General features: G+C 42.5%; 1 protein-coding gene across 1 annotated transcript in view; it reads left to right on the forward strand.

Moving 5' to 3' along the window:
* Positions 1 to 21,298, forward strand: part of nap1l1 (nucleosome assembly protein 1-like 1) — a gene marked incomplete at its 5' end in the record, with an annotated part of 32,389 nt that extends 11,091 nt beyond the window's left edge. The window contains 12 exon segments of the mRNA XM_080421299.1: positions 1,797 to 1,899; positions 5,236 to 5,377; positions 7,217 to 7,297; positions 8,416 to 8,544; positions 9,159 to 9,230; positions 9,545 to 9,684; positions 10,271 to 10,416; positions 11,056 to 11,075; positions 11,315 to 11,437; positions 11,614 to 11,646; positions 12,250 to 12,300; positions 19,117 to 21,298. Coding sequence (XP_080277425.1) covers positions 1,797 to 1,899; positions 5,236 to 5,377; positions 7,217 to 7,297; positions 8,416 to 8,544; positions 9,159 to 9,230; positions 9,545 to 9,684; positions 10,271 to 10,416; positions 11,056 to 11,075; positions 11,315 to 11,437; positions 11,614 to 11,646; positions 12,250 to 12,300; positions 19,117 to 19,155 — 1,079 coding nt within the window. The 3' untranslated portion in view covers positions 19,156 to 21,298.
* Between the last annotated feature and the right edge of the window lie 875 nt (positions 21,299 to 22,173).

Consider the following 22,173-nt stretch of genomic DNA (forward strand, 5'->3'; position numbering starts at 1 on the left):
ACTGGTACAAGGCAAATTATTTCAGGATGTCAATACCTGTCAACTCACCTTCTGCAGTGAGCTAGCCGAGTAGGCTTTGATGGGTGTGTTTCGCACTCATGATTGTGTCACATTTTACCTGTCAGGCTGTCGCGGACGGAAGCGCATTCCCCATTTTCACTTGCTTCACAACAGTGAGTGGATAGGCGTGTACGTTAACACTGCTGTCAAAATCCTGGATAGCGGAGTTGTCCAGGAATATCTCCCATTTACAGCACCTGGGATACGCTCGTGATTTATTGCGTATATCTGGCCAATAATACGAGTTGCTATTGTTTTTTTTTGTGGCCTGCCTCACATTTATGTTTAATTTATAGTCTGTCATACACCAGTGTCGCGCGCGTGTGTCACAACATGTCACGTTGTGAGCTTGTAGATTGTCTATTTTCGGCTCCCCACACTGTCATACAATGAATATAAATCAGGCTTAGAGCTATAGCCTATAGTTGAGTGGGGTCCCCCATGGCTCTACACCAAATCAATTTGCAGAAAATAGCCGATCTATAAACTCTCAATGCATTGCAAGCTTGTAGATCTGTTATTTTTGCCGAATGTTTTCCCCAGAATATGGACGCTAGGGTTCATGTGGTTAACACAAACCTGACGTTGCTGGACGAATTTGCATCTAGAATGCATTTGCATCAATGACAGTATCTGAAAGCACCCTGGTTTAGAGCCCTTATAGTCTCGCGTAGGCAGGCAGCTATTCCACAATCTCCGAATGCTCTATAGTCCGGAAGTGCACATGCCGATAACGGAAGCCGTCATCCGTTTGACATTTGTGTTCACGAAAATATATTTTAAAAATCTTAACGTTTAATTTTAGAATCTCCATTTCTGATGAGCAGCAAGCTATATATGCTTCGATTATTTATATTGGGACAAATTTGCACCACTGTAAAGACTATACGGAAGTGGGGAGGAGGCGTCTCATCCGCTTTATCCTCTGATCATTGTCAGAGCTTCCGTGCTCCAGACTATGACTGAAGCATTTGAAAATTGTGGGAGGCAACAGTCTGGCTCGCGAGACTGGAGCCCTGATGACTCAGCCAGTGAATCCACCATCCACAGAACCACAGCATCCTGTCTCTTTTCATGGTTCTGTCTATGTAAATCTGAAATGCCCAAAATAATCGACATGACATTTGGAATGTTTCATTCAGCGCTACTGAAATATTACTGTAGAATTGTCTTGACACATCGAAAATTGGATACGTTTACTTGTAATCTACAGCAGGGGTTTTCAACTGATTTTGACCCGGGGACCACCATCCTGACTAAGAGCAACCTGGGGACCACCACTATTGTGCGTGGTGGGTCCATCATAGACCCACCCCACACAATAGTGGTGGGGGGTTCATGCACCACAGGGAGCTGGAGAAAATAGCTATAATATCAATATAATAGCTAATAAAATACAGTGATTTTGTTTGAATATGATGGAATATGATTAAGGATTACTGTGATTATGGTAAGCTCACATTTCATATCACACACACCATACAGTAAGAACTCCTGTAAGTTATTAAAAGTAAAACAATTAAATAAAAAAAAAGTATATTGCACGATTTGTTTTAATTTACCAACTGTAATTCCTAACGATGTATAATTGATATGCCACTGTTATTCAGCTCAGTGTAACTGTAAAATATGTATATAATGTGTGCTGCCAAATACTGTAAAATGCCTCCTGTCATTTAAAACCAGGGCCAAAATGTATCTTTCTACAATGTGTGCGTTTCTGTCCTCGTCCTCAGCTCGCCAGCTCACAGTACAGATGATGCAGAACCCACAGATCTTGGCTGCTCTACAGGAAAGGCTGGATGGCCTGGTGGGCTCACCATCAGGGTACATGGAGAGGTGAGACCTCACAATTACTGCCACCTGCTTGGGTGTAAACATGGACTCTTAAGACAACTTAAACCCTATATACTTAATTTACCATAGCCCCCTCCCTTTTCCCTCTACACCAAATATCTTCACAGAAAATGGCTCGTCTTTTTCGCCATATTTATGGCCCAGAATGAGGACGCTAGGGTTCGTGTGGTTAAAAATGTAATGATCAGAAGTTTATTGAGCTTGAAGTCACGAAACATGGTACTTGGTGTAAGATGACATGCTAGAGATTCCACTTTTGTATTACAACTCATCAATGGAGACCAGTTAGCCAGACACTCGGCCTGAATTTTCATTTCATTTCACTCCATTATTCAGTCTGAAAACCCTCACAGTGCAGCCGTTTTTTGAGATGGCATTGGGGACATGGCCAAAGTGGGACTCTTTGAGATTGGTTCATACTGGATCATCCCCATTGGGCCGGTTAGATTTTTTAATTTGTTTTGTTTTGGGCGTTTTCTGCCTTTATTGATAGTACAGGAGGTAGACCGGAAACAGGGAGAGTGAGATGGGGAGAGACACGCAGCAATGGTCACCGGGAACAGGATTCGAACCCGCAAGCCTATATGTGGTATACACCTAGAACGCTAGGCCAGCGGGCGCCCCGGCTGGTTATATTCTAACCGTACAGAGAAAACCCCGCCTTCGTCAGCATCACCAGACCCTGAATGCGAGGCTAGCAATACAGGGGTTGGAGCCAGGCTAGAGACCAGTGGTCTCTGTCTTGCTAATCAGTCTGAAGAAGAGCATTGTTGTTCAGAACGTAACTTTTCAGTAGATGACACAAAGTAATAATAGGGAGCTACAGTGTGAAAACTCTTTTCTGTCTTGTACTGAGCCTAGCCTTTGTTAATGTGAAGGACCCCCAAATTGATATTTACAGTATTTGGCCCCCCATATGAACATTTTTTATACCACAGAGATTCTAAATTATTCAAGAACTTTCACTGTTTTTCAAAATGTTATGAAAATAGCACACAGTTTCAGATACTCGAAGTATAAAAAAGCATTCAAGTGGTTACACTGATTTGTTTATGCTATATTAACTAATTTAGCTGGGGACCCCCTGGAACACTCTCAATACAAAATAGAAGTTTAGGAAGTACTAGGGGATATCCCAGCTTTAATTCTTTAAATTCCTAATCGTCACTTGAGATGAGAGGTGTGTGTGTGTGGTCCTTGACAGAAGATCAGTTATATTGTAGGGTGCTATGTAGACATGGAACTGTGTGTTGGCTGACGAGGCTGCATTGCCAACAACAACTTTTCTCAGCATGTCATGGGTTTGGCAGTCAATGTATTAGGTCCACTGATGGCAGTGTAAAAATAAGAGCAATTGGAGACATAAGTCTCTGCCAGGATGGCTCTGGCATTGTTATTGATTACACAGAGTTATTTCGGTGTGACTTCTCTATGGTCCCAACTCCTTAATTGCCGTATTTATGAATAACCTCGGTTAAGTTGCTGACTAAAGAGCATAGAACGATGTCCTTGCGTGGGTCCAGACCATAGACTCCGCCCACTCCTCTGAGTGACCTGCTTCTCCGGTCTGGCCTTGTGTTTTGAACCTGCACTTTTCCCGCTTGGTCAAATAATGTGTTCATTCAGTGCTTGGCTGGTCACTCGTGAATGTTGAATGTTAAATTGATTTAACACGCTGAGATCCTTGGGTGTCATGCTGGAGAGTGGAGACCAACTGAAATCCTCAAATGCAGTCAAGAATATTTGTTCTAGTATTTAAATCCTGCAATGAGACCCATTTATGAATCTTGATTCTCTGTGTCATCCACACAGAACCGGCCAGTGCCGCCACAACCAACAAATCTAAGCAAGCAAGGCATAATTTCTTAACTGCCATTAAATGAGGCAAATCTGTATAAGATGTGTTCTTGGCTCGGTTTCTGTCCATTTTAAAGCAGGCACTTGGATGGCCATACAGACTTAAAGAGAGCCCTCCCCCCCCCCCCGGGCAAGTGCTGCGCTGGTGTACTGCACCAGCGCTCTAGAGATAACCATCACCATGCCAGGCTCCTATGGTTTCAAGTTTGTTTAAAGTTTGTATTTATCCCAGTCCGCAGACTTGTATATCACATCTTATGAAAGAAACTGAAAAGCAAAAATCATAGATGCTGATCTCCACTTAGAATTCCCAAACTGCACTCGTGGTACTCTATGTTGTGGCACCAAACATGGTCTCTGGACCTCTGTCCAGAGACCATGGGAGAGTTTGTTTGCAGATGTTTTAACCTAAATCCTTTGTTCTGTTGTGTGGACATGATGTCACCAAAATCTCCACCATTTTATATTTTCCCGACATCATAGGATTCTGTTTAAAAATTGGGAAAATTCGACCTTTAACTGGAATAGCTGCTGTTGTCATCTCAACAGCAGCCTTGAAGGCAGACGCGAACAAATGGCAAGTGAAGATGGTGATCCAATCAACCGGGATATTTCATTTGTCTGTCAATGACAGACGGCCGTGAGCGGTCATGAGCTTATCAAGCTCCTTGCAACTTAAGTAATTGCTTTGTAGTGAGACTGAATCTAGGTGACTATCTTTAACTTGTGGAGTGAACACGGAAGCAGTTCATTCAAATCAGCTGCTTCCCTGGATGTGCCTGTGTTCATGTGTGACTGGCCCATGTGAAGAGCACCATCACCCCTTATTGACATCTTGGTCCCAGAGGGCTGGGTCACGTGGTCTTAACCAAAGCGCATACATCCCCTCTCGAGAGCTTTTGTAGCAATGATGCCATTTAGCAACCTAATGACTCGCGGTGTTTCTGCTCTAATCTCTTGGGGCCCAACATCTCGAGAGGCCAGCTGTTAATTACAAAATACACTAACTAACATTCTCTCTTGAATGGGGAAAGCACAATGATGATAGTTACCATTATCACCAATAGACCTTTGAATGGATATAGCACAAAATCTGCTAGCATTATAGCCTTGTTGATTTGAACAGTTGGTACAACAACAAAAGATAATGTCTTGTCCCGCTCTTCTGTTGCCTCAGCGCTTGTCTAACGGTTGTTATCCTTAGTTGTGCCGATGTCACGCGACCAATTATAAATCAGGCATTATGATACCAGTGTTTTAATTCTTTCAGAAACTTAGTTGAACGTTCATATTGTGAAACAGAACTTTATGGGATCAGGGCCATGTAGTTTAAAAATATTTCACACTCAGAATCTGTGCATTTTATTTACCACCTCTGGTTTTCGCTCCGACAGCATGGCTTAGAATAAGCCAATCGGATATGAATCCACTAACATTTCTTTCCCTCCCCGTCATCCTCAGTTTACCAAAGGTTGTAAAGAGACGTGTCAACGCCCTCAAGAACCTCCAGGTGAAATGCGCTCACATCGAGGCCAAGTTCTACGAGGAGGTCCATGAACTGGAGAGAAAGTACGCTGCCCTCTACCAGCCCCTCTTCGACAAAGTAAGTACTAGATCGATTTAACAAATCATCATACAAATGATTGTGATTAATGATTTAAGTATGTTTTGGTCGTTGAACGTTGGAACATAATAAAAGTAAAAATTGTTTGCCTTTTAATCTTTGTACACACAAACTGCACAGGGCAGACAAATAACTTATACAAATTTGTATTTTGCATTTTTTTTAAAGTAATGGTTATAGCTATCCAATACTCTGAATATGCGCTTTGGCCTTTCAACAATGTACAAATTGAATGTGCTCAGTCAGTATTCTTAGAAATTCCACTTGTCTATATACCATAGAATTTAATGAGGGAGGAACTGTAGGAGCCCCTAGCCTCTTGAACCGTTGTGCATTGAACTGCACAAGTGTCTTTGCTTTGACACCTGATCTGAGGCACTCGTACTTGGTTGTCAAAAAAAAAACGGTGTCACCGCACCTCGCTGTAACATTGTGGAGGAGTCATTCTCCCACAGCATCTGTTGGCCTTTATCAGACAGCCATCTGTATGCAGAGATCTTTAGCGCTGCTGTTTCTGCCGCTGCTTAGCCAGCACAGACACCCACCCCCACCCCCTCGCTTGGCTGCTCTTTGAAGCTAGCTCAAGATTTAAGGAGAAGGAGGCTTTCTGTTTGAAAAGAAAGCAAGGCCGTTTCAGGCAGAGCCCAGGGTTGGAGCCCAGAATATATTGGGCCTTTTTGGGGGGAAACCCAGTCCGCAGACTTGTATATCACATCTTATGAAAGAAACTAAAAAGCAAGAATCATAGATGCTGATCTCCACTTGGAATTCCCAAACTGCACTCGTGGTACTCTATGTTGTGGCTATGTTGTGGCACCAAACATGGTCTCTGGACCTCTGCTTTTTAGTTTCTTTCATAAGATGTGATATACAAGTCTGCGGACTGGGTTTCACTGTTTTTATACGAACAGAAGGTTTACACATTCCTTTTTAACAGGTAGAGCAGCATTCACGAGCCAGGGGACCATAAAACCCAATACATGAATTCAATTTCCAGAAATGGATGGTTATCAATCTGAAAGTAGAGGCCTTTTTTTTCCTTCTTTTTTGCACTCTAAACTCTTGAAATGTTGACACCCTCTGATTTTTACGGTGGCGCGAGGTTTACAGCTGACTGCATTGATGTACTGTAGGACGGAAGGAGGGATGGGGCGCACACAGCAGCAAGCAGTATCCCCCGCCAAACCGCTGTCTTAGGGAAATAATGTATTGGCTTGGCTCAGTGGGCTCATATTGCATTTATCTTGGTTGACAACAGCTGTGTCTTTCTTGGAGGGTGTTTATTATTATTTTTTGCCCACTATGGGCTTCTGCCATCTCCAAGCCTTCCCTCTAGATGTTGGCATCATACGCCCTCAGAGGACTTAACGATTGCATCTTTTGAAGCAAGCGCTTCGGAGCTCCAGTCCTCTGCAGCCCCCCAGTACAGCAGGGCTTCGATCCTACCAGGTAGAACTAGGCCCTGGTTGGACAGCTTGAGTTAGAAGGATAACCATGCAAATGCAACCAACGTCCTGGTAGGATGGAAGCCCAGCAGTACCAGGGCACGTGTACTGATTTACAAACGCATTGGAACGACATGTTGTGAACTTGTAGATCTAGAGCTGTTTTTCAGCAAGAGATTTGGTGTAGGGATAAAAAAAAAAGGAGGGTACCAAGTATAGACCTGTGGGGGACACCAGTCAATCGAGGTAGGGTTTAAGTTGTTATGATCTTAATAATGGCTAAAAAGAATGGGGGGGGGGAAAACGCCCGTCTGCCTGATTGCCGTTCCAAATTCTGACAGTTTTCTCCCTTTTCATCTTTTTTTCCCCACAGAGGAGTGACATCGTCAAAGCCATCTACGAACCCACAGACGAGGAGTGTGAATGGAAGGCGGATGAGGAGGAAGAGTTGACAGTAAGTAAGCAGGTACAGGTGACTTTTACGCCTGCATGCCTCTTACATCTTTTATTCAAGCAACTCGAAGCTGCATTGTGCGACACACGACCCACCCCTCCGCCGATAAACAAGGGCAATTACGCTGTTACTGTATTTGTCAGAGGCAGCCAAGTTTAGAGACAAACCTTTCTACTACTGGTCATCTTGCACTGCGTAGTCTACCATAGTTGAAAAGCGGCGGTATGGTGCCAGGTGTGTGCCAAAGTGTCTCAGGGAGGGGAAACTAAAGTCATGGGGAGGAGCTTAGAATCGCTCATCAACCATTGGACATCATGCTTCTGAACAGTGGTTCCCAAACGCTGTGCAGATAGCAGATAGACTAGTCCAGGTGTGCCTTGGGATTTTGTGAAAAACACACATTATTCTAAGTTATTAATTCATTTTTCGTTTAGTTTTTTTTAAACTTTCTATATCAGTACTTTGTGCACATTAATTCACCAATGCAGAGGTAAATTATATACCCTAAAATATGCTGTATACTATAAACACTTACAAGCTCACAATGTGTTTCGATCATGTTGTGAACTTGTCAATTTGCTATTTCCGCGGTGAACACGGGTGTGCCTTGACACTTTGACTCGGCTATTGTTATGGCTTGGGCACTAAGTTTGGAAGCACACAGCTTTAGAAAAACATCCTGTAGAAAGGAGACGGGAGACGTTATGGTCATATCTCAATGAAACCCTCATCATGGTGCAAGTTTTCATTCCTTGTGACTCTCAAAGATCTCACAATGCAGCTTAAATCTCTTTGATCTTTTACTGCTTCTATTAGAACTGGAGCCCTTGGCTTATTCCTGTTCGATTCCCCCCACCCTGTGACAACAGCGCTAATGGTGATTGGAATAGAGATTTCATTTTGCGGTGGTGCTGAATGCTAATTCTCCCATGTTGTGGTATTAGTGCACGGTGCTGCTGAGTGAAGCCTTTAATTAAAGTGCGGTTGGGGATTTTTTTTTTTGGTTCAATTATAGTGTCAACATCTAAACAAGGACAAATCTTTGTTTCGAGGGTGAGACCCCTGTCTTACACTCCCTTTTTTTTGTATCCCTCCTATCCATCCTCCCCTGATTTTAGGAAGAGATGAAAGAGAAGGCGAAGGTAGAGGAAGAGAAGAAGGACGAGGAGAAGGAGGACCCCAAGGGCATCCCAGAGTTCTGGTTAACGGTCTTCAAGAACGTGGACCTGCTCAGTGACATGCTGCAGGTGAGGAAGGATAGACAGACGATACAATATGATATGCTGCTGGAAACTAGGTCACACCAGATGCAAATACTGCAGAGGAGAACTGGATCTTTGCTGCCACCTACTGGCCTAAGGCAGTTTCACACCTTGTGGTCTTATGTGGGACCTCCCACCACCTATTTTATCATAACTTTTGAATGGATGGATTTTCCTACCTAACCACTGTTTAGGGTTATACCAACCGAGTGATGACATCAAGCCCAGAATGGGGGTGGAACAGTTGATCAAACTAATTATTTAAAAAGAAACGACTCTTAATAAAATTATGGATTTTCAAAAATCAGATCTACAAGCTCACAACTCATCACGATGTAATCAATTAGTTAATTGATTAATTCCCTTTATCACAGATCTGTTATTGCTCTAAACACTGCACAACGGACACTTCAATTTGTGCAGTCTGTTGATGGACAGATGTGCGTTTAAATAGATGTAAAGTATTTTAATGCACTAGAGTTGGCTTGCTACCTCAATTTCGTTGTACAATGACAGAGATTCTGATTCTGGTCATGGAGCAATACATGAAACCATGTTCCCCATCTCACAATATCATCATTTTTTTTCCTCCTCTCCAGGAACATGACGAACCCATCTTAAAACATTTACAAGATATCAAAGTCAAATTCTCAGACCCGGGCCAGCCTATGGTGAGTTCCTACTGCTCATTCAGCCGCCATCGACAGCCATCTACCTATTGTCCAGTGTCATATTAATGTCGATGCCATGTAATTGTGACAACCTAAGGATCTCGTCAGTGTCCAGATGCTGGACAAATGGCAGATCAACAATAAAAATTGCTTTGATCACGCTGATCTTCGTCAGGAAAGATTCCCGAAGAAGTAGTGTAATAAAAACATTGAACGGCAAATAAAGTGGAGCTGAGAACCAGAGTGCAGACTTAATTATTATTTTAATAGTGACATCCTAACCCCCCTCATGTTTTGGCTCTCTGTTGTTTCAGAGTTTCACATTAGAATTCTACTTTGAGCCCAATGACTTCTTCACAAACACAGTGCTGACAAAAACCTACAAGATGAGATCTGTCCCAGATGAAAATGACCCTTTCTCCTTTGACGGGCCGGAGATAATGGGCTGCACGGGGTGAGGAAAACAAACACTCACTCACTCACTCGCGAAACCATGCCAGCTCAAAATCAATTAAAATGCAATTACACATTTCAGTGAGGGCATTCTCTAAATAATCTAGTCTAAAGAATTGAACCTTTTTTAATTGCAAGGACCCCCAGTTTGACATGCTTTATGCCATGGACCCTCATTTGATAACATTTTTTTTTACTCTGTTAGCCCAGTCTACACTATGACAGACAGTTACCGTATTTTCCGCACTATAAGGCGCATCTGAGTATAAGGCGCACCTTCAATAAATGTATTATTTTCATATATAGGGCGCACCGCATTATAAGGCGCATCCGCACTATAAGGCGCACTGACGGTGCGGCTTATAGTGCGGAAACCAAGGGAACCAATATTGATACATATATAAGGCGCATCGGATTATAAGGCGCATCCGCACTATAAGGCGCACCGTCAGTGTGCCTTATAGTGCGGTATATGGTACGGTATATAATATAATAATACAGTATATGGTAGACCCCAGGGGGCTCTCTGATCCAAGTGTCACAGGGATCTGAACTTGTTTTCTATCCTTGTCCTCCATCCTTCCCAGCTGCACGATCGACTGGACGAAGGGCAAAAACGTCACATTGAAAACAATCAAGAAAAAGCAAAAGCACAAGGGTCGCGGTACCGTCAGGACAGTAACCAAAACGGTCCCTAACGACTCCTTCTTCAACTTCTTCACCCCGCCAGAGGGTAAGGATGGACCCCTTCTATGCATGTTCACACTACCGTAAAATGCAGTTAATTCTAGCCCTGTGTGTGTAGATGTAGATGTAGATGGAGATAGATAGACATGGTATTTGATCAAACCTATTGTGATATTTGATTTTGTCCATATGGCCCAGCCCACATGCAGGTTGGTTATAAAAGACAACCGTATTCTACCACCAAAGTCACAACAAGTTTCAGGAAGTCACTAGCACTATGACTGAATATAACTGATGATTTGAGTTTATTTCTGCTGTGTAAAACACAACTGCTGTAGTATGGTGCCGCACTGTAACAACTACACTCTACGTTAGGCTCGTACAAAAATAACTTTTCAGCTGAATTGTTTTTTTTTCTTCTGTGTATATATAAATAATTTCACTTAAAGTTTTTTTTTAAATCAGGCGGAAAAGCATACGTCGTTGCTGTGAGTTTATATAACCACACTATGTACAGCTGCTGAAGTCTGCATCTTTGGTCAACGCTATGATTTTTTTTAAATGATTTATTTTTGTTATGACTATGTTGAGCTTTAGCTTGGGGAATTGACTGTATGAGCGGGGTTTTGTGTTGCATCTGCGTATATGGTTAACATATTTTACCTCATTTCTTGTCATTTTGCAGTCCCAGAAAGTGGAGAATTGGTAAGTAATTTTTCAAGTAAACTCTCAAGAATTGAGTAATGATCTACTGTGTACAGTTCTAGTGTTATTACCAGACATAATTTGTTTTAGTGACTATGCTTAATTTATGCACCGTCGTATGACTTTGTCACACACATTTTGCTGCGCTCCACCAAGACAGTAGTGGCAGAGGAGCCTCAATAAGAGTATAGTTTGGAAGAGTGCTGATCTAGAGACCTGGTGATTGTGACTTCCTTCAGGATGAGGACTCGGAGGCCATCCTGGCTGCAGATTTTGAGATCGGTCACTTCATCCGCGAGCGCATCGTTCCCAGAGCTGTGCTCTATTTCACAGGAGAGGCCATCGAGGATGATGATGACGATGTGAGTGTCTAGAAACAATTCAGCATTCTTTTTGAGTAGCCTGTGTGTGTTAAGGGGTAGTTGAATATCTATACATAAAATGTGACTTATGTGTATGAGAAATCAAACCAGCTTAAACCACAGTTGTTCATTTGTAAGATGCGTCTCTTGCTAACCCTAAGTTTGTTTTGTTGTAGTACGATGAGGAAGGAGAGGAGGCTGATGATGAGGTAAGGTTCATGATAATCGATTGTTGCCGATGTAGTTAAAAACGGCCAATTGAAACAACCTCCACCAGTTTTGTAAATTGGTGAATGTTGTGAATGTTTTTCCTGGCTGTAAAGCAACACAAAAGGGGTTGGCCATGGAGGAGTGGTGTGTAGAATTGAGTCCTGACAATGGAGACATAAAGTCCTTACATTTTATTCATCAAGAAAGGCATTTCAGGCCACATACACTACGAGGCATTCTTATGTTGCACAGAATTCTCAATATGATAGCTTACAAAAAAAGCTTTATCATGTTGAAATGAAACAATGTCTCGAGACATTGCTTGCTCAATTCTGGAACAGAACATTTGTTATAAGGCTTTTTAAACCTACTGTTCCTTTTTCTTTTTTTATTGATGGTTTTCATAAGAATGTAGACTGACTATTAATAGACAGGATTATCTATTCAGTGTAATGAAGAAGACCCGCATCCAGTGTAGTTCACAGCTCATCACTTTAAAGTACTGCAGAAGGGGATTTGTGGTGTTTTACTAGTGTGCTAAAGCTCTCAACAGTCTTTCAATTCAGTGGTCCAGCTGTTTAATGGCTCTCTCTGTCGTTCAGGAGGGCGAGGAAGAAGCTGACGAGGAAAACGATCCCGACTACGACCCCAAGGTAAGACGCCACTCAATCCACTCATCCATAGCCATATTCCACATTAAAAAAATAACTCTTTTGAACAATGACTCGTCAAATTTCAACATACAGAATACAAACTGTTCTCGTTTTGCACTGGGTTTTAATTTGCATCAGCTTTTCTTTCCTGTTTGTGTCCTTGACAATCTTGATTTCTGGCTGACCAGACTACAAAATGAACCAGAATCAATTATAATCCTGTTATTTCAGTCGGTCTTGGTTTCACCATTGTATTTGGCTGTTAGTTGTGACACTGTTGCATGCTGTAATGCCTGCCAAGATGTCGACTCAATATTTCCACAATACACAATTTGGAATATACTTTTGAAGAAAAGTTGGATAATATCCATAGAATATGTTTAAATCAACTTAATGGATTCATTCTGGAGGATACTTGCTCCTGTGCTTTTGCCATGTTAAAGCTGCTTTTAAGATTAATGAATTAACACCAAAAGAAGTCTGGTTTTTCCACACATTATTTTTCTCTTCTAAGGAATGCCTAAGTGTAGAATGAGCATGACCGCTTTGTTATGCTGTACAGCAGTGGTTCTCAACCTTTTCTGGATTTATTTGTGTTCCGGCTTGGATCATTGGAGCTAACATTAAGTTCATATTTATCAGTATCACAAAACAAATTCAAATTTGTAAAGAAAAAATAGATCACATTTATTTATATATAAGTTGTTATATTGACGTTATATCATAATTCCGATCATAGTGTTTTGCCAATTAGTTGGGGGCCCACTTGCAATATCCTGACGGCCCACCATTGGGGCCCCGCAGGGCCGGCCCTAGGATTTTCGTGGCCCTAAGCAAGATTTTTTTTGGGTGCCCCCCCCCCCCAAAAACACCCCCATTATAAAATCATACTAAAATAATAACGCTAGTTGTTGGATAGGAGATAATGACATAATTACAATATGAAAGTAAAAAAAAAAATTGTGGCCCTAAGCGACCGCTTATATTGCTTATGGCCGCGGCCGGCCCTGGGGCCCCGGCCTACCGGTTGTGAACCAGTGCTGTACAGTATATTGACCAAAAAAAACATCTTTGACATTCTGTATTCTTGCTTAATTTCCCCGAGTTCATTAATTGTATCTTCATCTCCAATCACTTGGGCACCCTTTGTGAGCTGCTCTTTAAATCTTTCCTCACTAGGTTTAAATGGTGTCTGTAGAAATAACCCTGTGCTGGTAGGTACAGCCTGTGAATTGTCTGCTTACTGCACAATAGGGCTGGGCGATATGGACAAAATCAAATGTCACCAAATACCACTGTATTTGTGACCAAATGCCTCCATCTATATTGTGACTGTATCGTTATTGTGACGATTGTGTGTACATTATTTAAAAAAATTACTATTTAAAAAAAAAAATCAGTAATATTAGGAAGTATAAATGGGGCTTAAGTGATTTCGGCCAGAAAATGTCATAAATACAATATCCAAATTCCTAGACAATGTATCTAGTCTAATATCACGATATTTAAACAATATTGATATATTGCCCAGCCCTAGTGCAACCACCTTTTCCTCCTCGCTCATTTTTGTTTTTGCCCCCCCCTCCCATCTCATCCCTGCACCTTCCGCCTCTCACCTAACCCCACCTTCGACTGACTAACCTAGAGCATTGCTGGTTTTAGTTTTTGGATTTCCCTTTTAACCTTTAGTGAGCTCTGCGTTATAGCACCTGTATCTGTTCTGTATGTTGAAGTTGGTCCAGTCCTTGTATCCAGTTTGAACGTGTCCCTCTCAAACGTGGACTAGAGTTCGATTTTCCTTTCATACGGAAAATCAATTGTCAGTCATTTAACTCTGCTTTGTTTATTTTGGATGTATATTTGTTTTGTTATGTTTTTCCAATCCATGTGAATGTCATTGTTCATCTCTCTATTATGTTTTCTTTTGATTTTCGTGTGCATTTATAAGTCTACCTCTGGGCGGATTGCTACCTCTCCCAGAGATATGGCTTTTTAGCGCTGGGATGTCTGTACTGGAGGACTGTTGGCAGCTGTGACCCCTGGGGTATCCCCCAGGGGTCTATACTTGGTCCCCTCCTTTTCCCCCCTCTACACCAAATCTCTTTGCTGAAAATAGCCAATCCACAAGCTGACGACACAGTGCGAGCTTGTAGATCTGTTATTTTCGGTGGACGTTCGCACGTTTTCACAGAATGTTTGCCTATTATAACATGCCCAAAGTAAGGGACACTATGGGTTATGTAGTTAATAGGGGTCAGATTAAAGGTGCAGTGTATATTCACTATCATACAGTTCTCCCTGTCGCTCCAGCTCTTTTGTAGCCTGGGATCAATACCATTTTCGGTTTGCTGGTCAGGACTGGAGTGGAAATAACTTAACATCATCAGGCGGCCAGAACCCACGGCCGGAAACAAGCGTGGCGTGCACCTCAAATGATTCCCCTAGTTTAATTTAATTTTTTTGTGGTATAATCGTTTTGTTTCTTTTATATCCATATTTTATGTATCCATCTTTTATTCTTACTCGTAGAGAGACTAAAGTAATTGAGTCATTATGTGGGGAACAAAAACAATGCGTCGCCAACCGGAACCCACCACCGAAAGCCTATTTTATTTTTTCCAAACCGGATCACCAGTGTCGAGTCGGTCAGATAGGCGGTTGTGCAGAACTACCGATCCAACCGATGAGCCCATATATGGAGATATGGTTGTCCAGAATCTGTATGCAAGGCTCTTCAACTGTATTATTTCAACTGTATTACAAAATAGTATGGGTTCTCTCTCCTGACTGGCTGAAATAATGGCCACCCACCTGAAAATGCATTGGAGCTGTAGCGATAGGGAGACCCCTGTTTAGTATTTACTGAACAAACCTTTATGATCAGAATATTAACTTTCACACCAAAAAAGCAAACGTAATATCACTTGTCCTTTCTGTAATTGCATGTTAGTTCCAGATATTATTTCACATTTATTCCGCTAGCAGTCCCTCACAGTGCAATTGTACTTGAGAAAATGAAGCAGGCATTGGAGTTTTCCTTTTTGTTTAATTAAGCACTTAAAACCTGGTGTCCCAAGTTTTGCCATGTCACTATAGGCAAAGATTTAAATTTTCACAAATTTTCAAAAGTGGCAGCAGAACTGCTATTTTCGCCATGCATCGTATGATACAAATACTAAATGGAGCGTTAGTGGTTAAAGCCATACTGTGTAACTTTGACGGTAAACAAAATTTTTAATATAATCTTTAACTGGTATATTATATGTATAATGTGTCTGGTCACAGTAATATGTTTGCATAGTTGTGGCCAGTTGAATGTGGCTTGTTTTTGCCAAACGGCAACGGAGAAAAAAACATTAAAAAAACTAACTTTTTTAAAAACAGGCAAGACAGCCTTCATAGGTTAGCAAACAGCGCCATCTGGTGGAGAACCACTGAAAACTCATCATACTCGTCCTTGGCACTGTGGACCTCGGGCCAACTGACGAGTGTACTCGTCCATGGCAGTCAATGAGTTAATAAATATAATTGCAGATGTGGTGTTGCTTTCCAAAATCTCCTTGGGCGCTAGAACCCTTTCAGCGTTCCAACAGAGCTACAAGGCGTGTTGCTAAAACAGACTACTAAGATGAATGTTGCACTGTATGACTTTAATTTAGTTTAATTGTTTACATTTGAGACATTATGTTTTGCTGTCTCCTCTTGTGTTTTTTTATTTTCGAGTGCTCATGGGAAGGGGACACCCACGAGAGAGAGAGAGAGGGAGAGAGAAAGATACACACTCACTATATATATATGTTACAGGTAGATTGGCATTCCAGGTAGAATGGAAAATAAGCGCTTGTTTTCACCGCCCGTCCGCCCCCCAGGCAATTCTGTAGAACCAACGCCAGAGGGCAATGCAAGCCACACATGAGTCCCACACCACGCACACAAACGAGCACGCACACACGCATACGCGCACATGCACGCGTGCGCGCGCACACCCGCGAACAATGGGGCGAGACTGAGGAGGCGGGGCTGGCGGGCTATGTTAGTGCAGTGAGTGGCAGTTGGGGCAAACCATAGCGGGGCAAACGCAGTCCCCACAACATCATTTACTATTCTGTGCCTATCGGTACATAACTCGGACGGCGCTTAGTCGACTAGGAGACCATCGGCCGGTCGTCGCGGGCAGGCCGATGGCTGGCGGGCTATGTTAGTGCAGTGAGTGGCAGTTGGGGCAAACCATAGCGGGGCAAACGCAGTCCCCACAACATCATTTACTATTCTGTGCCTATCGGTACATAACTCGGACGGCGCTTAGTCGACTAGGAGACCATCGGCCGGTCGTCGCGGGCACTCGCGCCTGGAGGCGCTCGGGCGCGACTCCTTGGCCTCAAGGTCTCCTTAGTCGGAGCGCCTCCGTCATGGTCCAAAACTATACTTTATCGGCGAAAAAAAATACTCCGCGGTTGTTTGAAAAAGTAATGTCCCGAGCAGGAGTCAAACCCAGACACCCAGTGATAGTGGATGGGGAGTCCAATGATTATCGAAGTGCGCCACTGAGGCCAGTATGTATGTATATTCATGTTGTCGTTCTCGTCGTCCTCGCATCGCAGCCCCGCCCCGAGCCTAAAAACAAGCGCTCCACTTCCAATCTACCTGGAATGCCAATCTACCTGTGACATATATATATACTGTAGGTGGGTTTCATGTAAACAGTGCTAGCATTCCTCTGTCAGGCTGATCATAAACACTCGCAAGCATCACGTTCAAAGGAAAATGTATTTTACCACCTGAGTCTTATTTTCTGATTATTTGCCATCATGCCTGTTGGTTATGATCTTTCACTCACCAGAGATTTTGGATACCACCACTAGACAGGTTTACAGTGGTGTCTATTGTACGGTGACCAGGCGTCCCGGTTTCAAGCAGGGTGTCCACAGTCCAGAGTCCCAACTAATATCTGTAAATGCAGTACTTAAGGTATTACTTACTTCCAATGTAAATAGTGTAAGTACAGTAGGCCGTTACTGCAAGTAGGAAGTAACTGCAATGCATTGGACCATTGGTTGGTAATAACTTAACTTTCCCCTCCCAAGTATTTTAGATAATTGGGTTAAATTGGAACGTGTTCTGTGGCCCAGTTACATGTTGTAAAGCTGTGTCTAGTGGTGTTGCCGTTTCCTAAAATGTCTGCAATTATATAGCATTATGGCAAATACTATGAAAATAAATGAGGCCCATGTTGTGTCATAAAATAAATATAGAGTTTTCCTTTAATGTAAAGAAGCAGCTATGAAGGTAACGTCATACTAATGGATCTGAATGTGTCATCGCCACATTCAGAGCTGTGTTGTGTACTGTACTCCCGTCACATTTGAGATTGTCCTGTGCTTCTGGTCAATGTTTCCAAACCATGGTCCTCATGAGTCCACATCCTGTTCTTTTCCAGTCTTTAAAATAAGTTAAACCGTTACCCTGCAACCAAGATCTAAAGTCCCTGACACACTGAAAGCGTCATTGACTCATGGATGGTCTGTGCCATACATGGGCAATATACGGCCTGAGGACCGAACCAGGCCCTTTGACCATCTAAATCTGATCCTCAAAGAAAAATAAAATGACCCCCCCCCCCAAAAAAAAAATGAAAATCTACATCTTAAAAGGCAGCATTTATGTTAATGTTTTTGACGGAAATGTATTTACCATTTTGAGTACATACCTGCATTCTATATTGCATCGTTATGTACACAAATGTTTATAATGAGACGGTGAAACAGTCTGCCTTAAGTCCATATTTATAATGCATATTATACATGCAATATATTTGATAATGTGAGTGATACAGTAACGCTGTATCGCTCACAAAAGTTGGCCCCATGTCTACCAAATTCATGCAGTTTTAATGATTCAGCACTTTGTGTTTCAAGTTTAAATCCAATAGTCCAATGTGTGGCCCTTAACTCACTTTATCGAAGTCAGTATGGCTCCTTGGGGAAAAAATGCTGCCCACCCTGGTCTGGGCCACCCAGCTTGGTTTCATTAACCAAGCTCTGAAAGACAACCGGTTTTGTCCACTTGATGCCTCCAGTGTTGCTGCAGCCAAACAGCGTTTGACATGAGCATCTATGACGACATGTTTTCAGTGTGTCAAGGCCTTAACTCGTCCCTGATTATGACAACAGGCTATCGAACTCTGTAGCCATTTTGTCCTTGGGGCATGCTGGGGGAACCCCCAAAACTGATCCTTTTTCCTACCCTGACATATTCACACGGTCAGCAGGCTGAGGACCATGGTTAGGTCACTTTGAATGTGTCGCACAGTGGCGTGGCTTTTGATTGTTCCCAGTAGAGCCTGACTGATGCCAGATGTGTGGGTCCGATCGGATTTTTGGAGTTATGGACCACCCATGTTTTGACCAAGTTAAAAGTTTCTATTAAAGAACATTTAACTTGTATGCAAACAAATAACCTTTTGATGCATAAAAGCAAACCAAATGTATTAACACATTTTTGAAAAATGGCAGATCTACAAGCTCGGACTGCGTCGCAAAGCGTAGTGAGCTTGTAGATCTGCTACTTTTGACAATATTTGATCACTTGAAAATCTTCTTTGGCTATGATGTCAAAAATGGGGATGCCAGCCAGGTTGAAAGTGGTTAAAATAAATTGGGAAACATCGGCGGCATATTGCAATATATCGTACAGAGTGATGTATCACTTATCAGTCAGGCTCTAGTTCCCAGCTTTCTGTTTGACTGAGGTGAGTGTGTAAATGTGGATTGGTGTTCCTTGCCCAACACTCTCTTCCGTATCTCTGGTCTCTTGCAGAAGGATGCAAACCCACCGGCCGAGTGCAAGCAGCAGTGAAACCCCCAACACCACCACCACACCACTCAACATCCCCCCCGACGGCCTTGAGGATCAACTGCACTGTAACAGCTTCTCAAAAAAATAAAAAAATGTTAATAAACACAAACCAAAAGAAAAGGAAAAAAAAAAACATAGTTACTTACGCCTTATAATGTTTTGTATTTTTCTTGGTAGAAGAAATAATTTGAAGAAAAAAAGGTTTGAAGATTTTTGTTACAAAAACTCATGGTAATATACTGGGAGCTGTGGCTCGACATGCATAGTATTTTACTAGACCTATATGTTTTTTTTCTCCACTTCCTCTGTACAATAGTTAGACTGCAGAACCCCTCTCCCTTCAGAAAAAAGCATGACTGTTTTTTCCTCACTGCTAAACTAGTTTGGGTTCTCGTGAAGTCTTTTGTTGTATTTGCTCTTAGACAACAGCTGTGAATTAGACTGCAACGTGGCAACTTGAAATAAGCCCAATACATTACCCCCCCCCCCCGCCCCCGCCCCCCCTGCTACTACGTTCCAGGTTAGTTGAAAAAGGTTTGAAAGTGAGTACTTTTCGTTGTTAGCAGGGTCTTTAGCACTTGTCACAGCAATGAAGTGTATTGGGTTGTAGAGAAGAGGGACCCAGATGTGTGAACGGTTGTATCCTGCAGTTCTGGCTAATCTAATCTGCCGTGTATGACATTCAGAGCTCTTTTGTTTTCTCTTTGGACCACCTCTATGCCATCATATTGAACTACTTTCCACTCTTGATACATTCCAGTAAGCAGACTGGCAGGCATGGGAAGGAAATAATTCCTCTTGAAGGGTCCGCCTATCCGGCTCAATGGGCCCCACTCTAAACGAAACAGAACCATGTGTTGGCGCTGCTAAACTGAGCAAGGATGAAGTCTGCCACTCTGTATTCCCCTTGCCTAGTGTTGTCTTGACTTCATCAATCCGTGACGAGGTCACAACCCAACCACCCGCCCACCACCTCTGCCCCACGGCTTGTTGTGGCCCAGTCAGGACTCTCTCTTTAACATTCCAGAGAATTCTTTTTAGAATGAGGTGACGAGACAGTTTTGAGGGCTGGCCAGTAGGGGGCCACCAAGCCCACTATCATGTTTGTTTGAGGCTTCTCTCACTGTAGGCCTGCAGTTGCGTTGACTGTTTGTCTTTTCTATAGCACTTTGTACTACTGTGTGATGTACCAGTGGTGTCTTCTCTGTGAACGGTTAGCCTGTTCCCAAGTATTCCCTGTGCAAATCTCACAAGAGCAGCACTTTGTTTGACGGATCATGTAATCAAACGTGTCACACCTCTGGGCAGGGGAACCACCAATCCAACCACCCGCCCTCCCTGTCCCGGTGGGGGTATTTTGACTTCTACAGATCTGCTATTTTTGGTGCGTGAAACCGAACCGCATACAACAAAGTATATCGAGCCCTTAAGTGTGTTACCTTAACATGGGGGATCCATGTTTGGCCCCTCTGTAAAAGCTCTGGTTAAGGAACAGACTCTGGTAGAAGTAGCACAGCTAACTGATGAAGGGTCCAAATTGAAGCATCTGGTATAGACATACGAGTTTTTTTGTTTTTAACCCCTTCAAAGCTCTTATTATTGACTCATGAGACTGAAGTAAGACTGGGTGGCACATGGCACCGCCTCGGTCTGAACACCGAGTGCGTGTTTCACTTATATCACTGTGACGGAACGGAGTCAAAATACAGTCTTCTCTGTGGTCATACCCCCCCCCCCCACACACCTTATTGTGTAGCCCACTCTTCTACCCAGCAGGCCACACTGAAGCATGTCAAGAGCAATACTTTAAAGTCGGGAGGGGGGTTGGATTGTGAAGGAAGAGTAGCGAACCCCACCCACTGCATCCTTATGCCTTTTAAGTTGTATAACGTTCATGTCGGTTGTGTTGGACAGCATCATGTCCAGTGGCAGCCTCTCGCTGTCGCCCCTAGTGGAGAGCCAGGGTACTTTACAAATTTGCTGGGAGACGGGAGAACTCAAATCCGTTTATTTTGGAAGGAAGGATGCAACAGGATTCTGTTCGGCTCCTTTTTAGAGCAGCTGTTGTCAAAGCAAAATGCTATGCTAAAAATACTAATGTACTCAATAACTGTTCGTGTATGAATAAATTGGTTCAACGTGGTTTCTGTTGTGGTGAATTATTTTGATGTGTTTGTGGTTAAAATAATTTAATATAAATTATAAGTACCTGAGATTTATTTGATCTTTTATCTGATCAGCTAAGGATTTGTGGATAGAAATTTGCTTAGAACTTTGTATTTTCTGTTGAGGTCTGATTCATTATAATCACGTTATCAATCTTTATTGAATAACCTACTGCAAATGTCAAGTAGTGGTATAGTTAATGAGGGGTCAATACTGCAAACTCAAGCGGTTTAATACTAGTACTCAACCTACAACTCATCCAAGCTGATTTATGATCCAAGCTGGCTCTGGGGATTATAGTGGCCAAAGCTCTGTTCAGACCATAGATTTTCATGCTTAAACCAACAGTCAGACATCACTTAATTCAGTCCAAAACTTCACTGCAACTGCAATCGACTGAAATCGCACTGGTCTAATCCCGAAGTAGGCTCTGTATTACTTGCATAAGTTGTGAGCATTCATATAAATGTACAAGACAAGTTATACTATGTAATATTTATTGTATAAGTATATGCATTATAGACATGTGTGGCTCATAAGGCAACAGCAGTGGGGAGACGTCACCGAAATGCATTCAAAATGTCATTTAACCCATTTAGACCTGGAACACCTATACGTTGTTATACCTTGGCTTTCAATCTGGGAACACCTTGTGTAACATTAGCTTTTGAGGTGTATATGTATGTGAGCAACAACTAAAAAAAATCAACATTTTCATTAAAATCGGAAGTTTTCCAGATAACCTAGTCAGGATTTAGGTGTTTTTAGAATCGGCCTCAGTTCTAGTGGGGTTTTACGTGGAGTAGAGTCATAACTCAGAATTGTGCATTATTGAATTGCCAATGTATCGAT

This window comes from Gymnoscopelus braueri (genome assembly GCF_963280865.1).
Source record: "Gymnoscopelus braueri genome assembly, chromosome: 23".
NCBI lineage: Eukaryota > Metazoa > Chordata > Actinopteri > Myctophiformes > Myctophidae > Gymnoscopelus > Gymnoscopelus braueri.